This window comes from Frankliniella occidentalis, unplaced genomic scaffold (genome assembly GCF_000697945.3).
Source record: "Frankliniella occidentalis isolate FOCC.00 unplaced genomic scaffold, Focc_3.1 Scaffold214, whole genome shotgun sequence".
Classification (NCBI taxonomy): Eukaryota; Metazoa; Arthropoda; class Insecta; order Thysanoptera; family Thripidae; genus Frankliniella; species Frankliniella occidentalis.
The window spans coordinates 213,239-221,076 of record NW_026267340.1 but is presented as its reverse complement, the minus strand read 5'-3'; the positions used below and the strand labels follow the sequence as shown (position 1 = coordinate 221,076).

General features: G+C 43.5%; 1 protein-coding gene across 1 annotated transcript in view; it reads right to left on the bottom strand.

Moving 5' to 3' along the window:
• LOC127750580 (uncharacterized) overlaps window positions 1-7,838 on the bottom strand; it is a 61,734-nt gene that overhangs the window by 35,884 nt on the left and 18,012 nt on the right. Inside the window, exon 3 of the mRNA XM_052272622.1 lies at window positions 2,793-3,239. Within this exon, the coding sequence (XP_052128582.1) occupies window positions 2,793-3,239 (447 nt within the window). The remainder of the gene's footprint in view (window positions 1-2,792; window positions 3,240-7,838) is intronic.

Here is a 7,838-nt window from a genome sequence, read left to right as displayed (position 1 = left end):
CAGGAGCATCAGAACCCCCATTGACCTTTTATGTTGAAACTTGTCAAAAAACTGTGAAAAAAGCCAAGAAAAAGAAGTGGAACCGTAGTGCCAGTGATAGCTCCAGTGACGACGAACAAAAGGAACAAGCGAGGCCGGCCCTTCCCCGAAACCAAGTTGCCAGCTCTGCTTTGCTCCACCGGCAACTTGGTTCAGCAGGGCGCGGGCCTCGCTTAGCCTGCTGGTGGCGTTTGGTACGGGCCGAAGGCACTTACTGCTCTGTCTGATATCTCTGCAATTTTCATTACCTGGGATCCTAAACAAGAGTGGCAAATTATGAAGAGAGCTACACTCCGAAGGGCAGGGGGGTTCGTAGAGTGATAGGAGCTATAGATGACTGTCACATTTATATTGGTACTCCTAAAATTGACCCACGGCCCTACTTTAATCGTCATCATAGACATTCAGTTGTACTGCAAGCAGTTGCCGATTAGATGCCAATTTTTAGAGATATTAATGTTGGATAACCTGGATCTAATCAAGATTCAAGAGTGTTTCGGAGGAACCCCTTCCTTGTGCTTTAATCTCTTAGAGCATCCTGGGAGCAACCTAGGAGCCTTTGGCCATATTCTGGGAGATGGTGCATACATCCTCACAGACAAGGTAAGCCTGGTTAGCCTAAATAGGAAAATTTCAAAACAAAGCTGTCTGATTTCTTACAGTAGCAATTTGACAATTTGATTGCGTTGCTTCCTTCCCTTAAAAAACCCAGTTCTTAAAATCATTATTCCTTAAACATAGGAATGTTTTTTCGTGACAATGGGAATTCAAACGAACAACAGGCCAACTACAACCACCGACATGCCAGTGCCCGGTCAGTTGTAGCGCGAGCTTTTGGAGCTCTTAAAAATAAATGGAGCCGGCTGTATTTCCTTACTTTAGGGAATATTGAATATGCCCTATTGACAATAGTCTCCAGTGTTGTTTTATACAATATCCTGAAACAAGGGGGGTAACATGAGGCAAAATTGGCTAACTGCAACGTGTAAAGTCCATTTTCTTACTCTAATTACACACACTGTGCTTGTATAGGATGATAATCCCGGTCACTTTCAGCCTATAGAAGCCTATTGTCGCTGATGATGGCATTGGGTTTGATTATGACCATCCTAAAGTTCCCATTGAGAGAGACCGTCCACTTTTATCTAAAGCAAGACAACTTGGGGTGGAAAAGCAGTGGGACATAGTAGGGCGCCTTCCAATCGCACTTAATTGAGCCAGTAGATGTATTCTGATTGATTGAGCTGCATCAATAAAAAGTTTGTTACAAACTGCCTTCTCGTACTCGCGACTAATTTCCTCCCCTCTCCCTCAATTGTGTCAAGAGTTTCGAGGATTCTTGGGTCTAATATTTTTGCTACATTTCCCACTAATTACGAGTTTAGAGGCCTAAATACTTAAAAACCCTCTGTTGTTCGCTGAAGGCTGAAGGTGATAAGCCTAAAAGAAGATGATCCGTTACCACAGATATTACCATATCGATCTCAGATTAGCTCACTTTTGCAATAATTGTGACACCAAAACAATGTAACGTTGTTGATGTGTGGTGTGGATACTTATGTGATTCAGAAAGCAGACAAAATATATTTGCTGTACACTAATACACCGTAGATTATTCCGCCACTTCCGCCATGTATGGTTTACCGAACACCCGTATTAATAGACACTTTCAGCGCTCATACGGGCCCCCGACTCCAAGCCGCGTTGCTATTCGACGCGCCGCTGGAGTGGGGGGAGCGCGGGAGCGCTGAAAGGGTGTATGGGCGTCTGGATAGCCCCACAAGGTGAGTTTCTTGGCGCTCGGAATAGGAGTAGAGGGTTAGAATCGGGGGTTTTAAGACCGTGTGCCAACGCATTTGTTCGAAAACCTCTCTGCGGATAGGTTAATGAAGGTTCATTGTCCCACATGGCAGAGAAGATAATGCAAATATTTGAATGCAGCTTGCTGTAGGGGGGAGGGACAATCACTGGTTCCCGAAAAGCCAGTGCGACAGTGATTGTCCCTTCGTCGCAAATGAATGTCACTGGAACAGAATGGTACTCCTTTTCGCCCTCTGCGGTCTCTCGAACCCCATTACTAGTCCCACTGCCACTGAACGAACATTGCCATGTGTTCACGTCTCGCATAGAGACGATTTACAAGTTTCCTTGACTTTGACCTCAGAATCGCTTTTCAAATTGCGCTGAAATAATGAGAATTTCGAATCTCACTCGCAAGCCACCGCATAGTCCTCAAGAGGGAAATCACTTGTGTACTAACTCGTACACCCAGGCCTGTACCAAAGACGTACTAATAGCTTAATAACGCGTGCTAATGGTAAAAATCAAGCGTAACAGTGCCGAAGTGACATTATTTTGAATAAATGATAAAAATAAATACGCAACAAATAGGGTGTACTAACGTGTACTAACGTACTAACTCATACACTCAGATCTAGAGTGATTTCCCCCTGGATAGTCCTAGCCCAAACCCTTACCTAGCTATTGCACGGAGCGAATTGTGAAAAGTTTGATCAGCAGCTCGGTGGCAGGCAGGGAATGCACATATGCGCTTAAAGAGACAATTTCTGTATCCTCTACACCATAATAGAATTTTTCTCATGTCGCTGCAATTGGTAGTTTTCTCAAAGCAGATAATCTCCCAAACCTCCAAACCTATGCATTTCACAGTATTTGACAGGTCTGCCCCCTCAACGCCAACCGACTGCAATGCTACTGCCATTAAATCTGTTTTTGACTGTGCGCCGACTTACCTGGATGGTTGCGATAACTGCGTTGCAGAACGAGTGGGCCATGATCTTCGCAAGGTTTCCTGCGAAGAAATCTACCATGTCTAGCGTGACAAGGCGCAGCTGCTGATGCATTTTCACAGCGTTCTCTGTGGTTCTAGGTGTCACGTTGGAGATCAGGTACTGAGCCAAAGCATGATGCAGTCCAGCTGATGTGCAAGTGGCGCAACCCACAGCAGTGTACATCCAGACGACGCACAAGCATACTAAGCTGAGATGCACAAAGTTGTAGTACACCTGCCCGACGTGTTCGCCCCATGATCCCAAGTAGGGTTCAAACGGCCAAGAGATGTACAATGATGTGCCAGAGAGGAAAAGTTCCGTCCACAAACTACTAAATACGAATATAGCGTATGATAGGGTCGTTGCACAAAACATTCCAATGATGCGCTTCGTATTGTCCATCCATACCTAGATGATCAAAAATCTGTGGTAATTGATATCATATAACCTCGCGCTTTGCGACTTGCAAAGGGGCTTCTACATTGAGGTTGCAGCTACTAACTTAACTTACCTCTAATCCAGGGTGATTTCCAACACAGGATGTCATTTCGTGTCTTTTCCTTCTAGAAAATGCCTGTTGATAGCTATGAGTGCCCGTTCTTCTCCTATTCTCTAAACGTGGCACGGACTACAATATCCCGACGCGTTTTGGAATATACTAGCTCTAGTAAAAGCCTCAGTGGGTCAGACGGGTGCTCCCAGTAAGTTCCGTCACTGTCCGATTACCATAAACCAAAACTTCCTTTCGCTTCTAATTAAAATGCATGAGAGCTTACAGCAAACACAGCGCTGTTATTTAAAGTTCAGATCTTTACCAAAATTTTCGAGATGAACGGCTCCGAATTTCAAATTCGTTCTATCCAAGGAACGACCGACAGAAAATGTCCACCGTGGGCCACGCTTCGTTGTTTAGCTAATGTAATAGACGCGTTGTCTTCTTTTACGTTATATGTGTGCCTTTGATCGTGTGATTGTTTAGTGTGATTAGCGGGTGATTAGTTACCATGTCTAACGAACAATCGCCAGCTGCCGAGCAAGAATAAGAAAAGAGAAAAATGCTTCTGAAATTGAAAAAACAGTAGGCTATGTAAATGCATGTAAAGTCCGTTTCCTGGCACCACACCGTAACAAATTCTTCCCGGAACCGTTCTGTGCCTTAGAAACTTTTTCGGTCTAATATCTTTGAAGGCAGAAGTGGACGCATGAATGGATGCATGAAATGACGCATTTCCTAGAGTAGACATCATGTAGACATCCAAATAAAGCCACTTGTAATTTCCGTAATAAGTAAACTCCGTCACCATTTCCTCTAGGTGAATAAGGCTACAACTAGATCAGAACTTAATTTTAGCCTCAACCTCGAAACGTTCGCAACAAAAATTCAAAGAAAATCCACAATCATTATTTTTTATTACTTTGGCGAAGCAAAATGACATCTTGCGCTGAGAATCACCATACTGTTTTCTAAATGAAAGACCCTGGTGCTGGACTGGGCACTTGACCAAAGCAAGCATCCCTTTTAACACCAGCTAGTGCTTGAACAGCGTGACTGGATGTTTTGCCTTCGATAGGGTGTTCCAGGCTATCTAAAACGGAAGTGAAAATGAACAAACTCACTGATTTATCTGTTTCTGTCCGCCCAGTATGAGAAACTACCATGGCAGTTTGGTCCGATCCTAACCTCTCAAATATATAGGGGGGCTCGAAACTGATCTGACAGTTTCTCCTACCTGAAAAGCCGCGGAGGCACATGATTAGCTCGACCAATCAGGGCCATGACGGAAACAAAAAGGTAAGTGAGTTTGTTCTGTTCCTACTTCCGTTTTAGATTGCCTGGAACACCCTATTTCACTGATGATATGACAACGGGGTTTAGGTTCACCTCAGGGTTATTTTCACTTTTTCTGTGCGAAATGATGTGTACATGGTAACAATCATGCCAGCCAAACGGCATGTTGATATCTTGAACCGTTTGGCCTGTAGGCATAGTCACAAAGGGACATAAGTTCATCAGAGTTCTGACAAAGGAACATAAGTCCAGTGGGATCTGACAGAGGAACTTAAGTCCAAACATAATCTGACAGAGGAACGTAAGTCTACCGGTGGAATTTGACAGAGGAATATAAGTCCAGGTGAAGCTTTACAAAGGAACATAAGCCCACCAGTTGGATATGACAAAGGAACATAAGTCCAGGTGTAACCTCACAAAAGGACTTCCTAAAGACTTTCTAAACTACATTTGTCAAGACTTACTAATACTATGTATATAGAGACTTGACTAGACATTCTATGAATGATGAATCACCACTGCTCACTAAGGCAAATTCATTTGAGAGGCCCCTACAGGGAACGGCTAGTGTTGTGGAGCACTCACAGTATGTTGTGTCGCGTCCAGCATGTTGTCAGTCCACTCGAAGACACTTGTCCAGGAGGAGCATATCCACTTGACACACGTTGTGATGTTCATCTCGTAGTGTTCGTCAAACACCGAGAACAGGGTAACCGATTTAAATATTCGCGAACCATGAAAACACTTCTGATTGTGTGTAGTGCGAATTACTTCTATCAGATTGCATCACTAGCGAGTGAATATGAAGAAAACACATCATAACCAACACACGCACTGATGCATTGAAAGAGATCAAACCGTTATGAATAGTCAACATTTATTTTTAATTTTCGAAGCTCGGTCAGAAAATAAGGTCGACGAACTTGCTCGTTCAGAAACCACAAGCACATTTAGCAACATCTTTTCGGTTCTTCGAAAACAATTTGTTTACCCCATGATGTTGGTTTTCAAGGTTCGAGCGTCGTCTGCTGCAGCCGACTCGACTTGCAATTGTTTATATATGCAGGACATGTTTTTGTGTTGTACTGGGAGGCACTGCACAGCAGAAGCAGGCGAGTTTAGTTGTCGGTACCCTCTTATTGTGACGCTGGTAATGAAATCTGATAGAAGTCATTCGCGCTACACACAATCAGAAGTGTTGTCATGGTTCGCGAATATTTAAATCAGTTGCCTCTGTTCTCGGTGTTTGTCGAACACTACGAGATGAACTTCACAACGTGTGTCAAGTGGATATGCTTCTTCTGGGCAAGTGTCATCGAGTGGACTGACAACATGCTGGACCCGGCACAACATACTTTGAGTGCTCCACAACACTAGCCATTCACTGTAGGAGCCTCTCAAATGCATTTGCCTTAGTGAGCAGTGGTGCTTCATCATTCATAGAATGTCTAGTCAAATTTCTATACACTCACTTTTAGTACGCCTTGGCAAATGTAGTTTAGAAAGTCTTTAGACAGTTCGTTTGTGAAGCTACACCTGCACTTATGTTCTTCTGTCTAATCCCACTGGTGCACCTATGTACCTTTGTGAATCTGCACCTGGACTTACGTTCCTTCGTCAAACCGCACTGGTGGTCTTATGTTCCTTTGTCAGCTCATGCATGGACTTACGTTTCTTTTTCAGATCCACAAAAGGGTATCAAAACACATAAGTCCCACTAAAATCTGTTCTAATTGAGATACAGCTGCACATGTTTTGCAGAGAAGTAATGCCATGTGTTAAAAATGAGCTGATCCGAGGCTGCGGTTCAATGATATTTTACTGGTGTACAGCTGAGTGGAGCTGATGTTAACTGAAACTAAACTACTTTAAGCTGTTCCGAAGCTGATCAAACTATCAACTGGCTTTACCAAACTCGAAGCCAACCTGGTACTGACGTATTTACGTTCACGTGTAGAAATACTTTCAAAACTGAGAGTAACTGAACTAGTCAGTGAAATAAGACTGAACGTCAGCTGCGTCGCGCGGACCATCTCCTGAGGTAACAGATAGTAACTGATCGGGTAACTGATGTGGTACTGAGCAGTACTTGCAAGTCCATGGCTATTGTGACAATAAGTGGTTTTGTTAATACTCGTTTTTACATGCCCTATTGAGAGATTGGGCCAGGCGCGGTATAAGGGGGGGAGGGGCGATCCCCCCCCCCCCCCGCGGACCTGACGCTGGCTGAATTGAGCAACCTAAGCGTGACTCAGCAACGGTACAGCTTTCCGCAGTACATTTTTGTTACTAAGTAGAACTGACTAACACCTGATTCGGGGAGCTGATAGCAGTTCAGTCCACGATCAGGTAACAGCAGTGATCATCTGTACTGAATCGGACTTCTGTTTGCTGAGTCGTGGCTACTTAGGTCTACTCAGCTGACGTCCAGCCAAAGGCAGCCAGAGCAAGCTGAACTGCGACTGAAGCTAACTGAGTGGGGAAAGTGAGCGTGACTCAGTAACTGTACAGTTTTCGTACCGTAGATTCAGGTTACTGAGTCGACAAGTGTTCAAGCAGTCGGCTTGTCAAACCGATTGTGATATTCTTAGTTTTAGAGTCGCGGAAATCGTCCTTCAAAGTTTTGCGAGTGTCCGGGGAAAAGAAACGAAAGTGATGGAATTGGATGCAATTGGAATTGCTCGTTTTTGGCACTTATTGTTGGTTTAGGGACGAATAACTTTCCTATTTCACCTCTGATCGGCTTTGAGCATATGACATTTTCTTTGTAATTTTAAAAATGGAATCCAAATCTTGTATTACATAATTTTGTAGCTTCTAAAAATCCTTATTTTCAATTTTGTTATTTTAACAAAATGAAATGGTGCTTACTTGGAGAATGATTAGAGGTTGCCCAATCTTTCAATAGGACATGTAAAAATGAGTATTAAAAAAACAACTTATTGTCACAATAGCCATGGACTTGCAAGGGACCAAACAATAGCCAATATCGCAAACTCAGGTACGATAGGCCCATCGAAATTGGGACAAGGTACGCCATTTTTGACTGAGCGATAGCGAAGCCTATTACTCCAGTGATGATCAAAAAGTTTCGTGTGTGTGTGTGTGTCTGTGATCACGATAACTCGAAAACGGTTTGAGCTAGGTACTTGAAATATTTAGTGTAGCTTTGTAGCAGAAAAAGCAGGAACTATATTGATTTTACGCCCTCCAGCTTA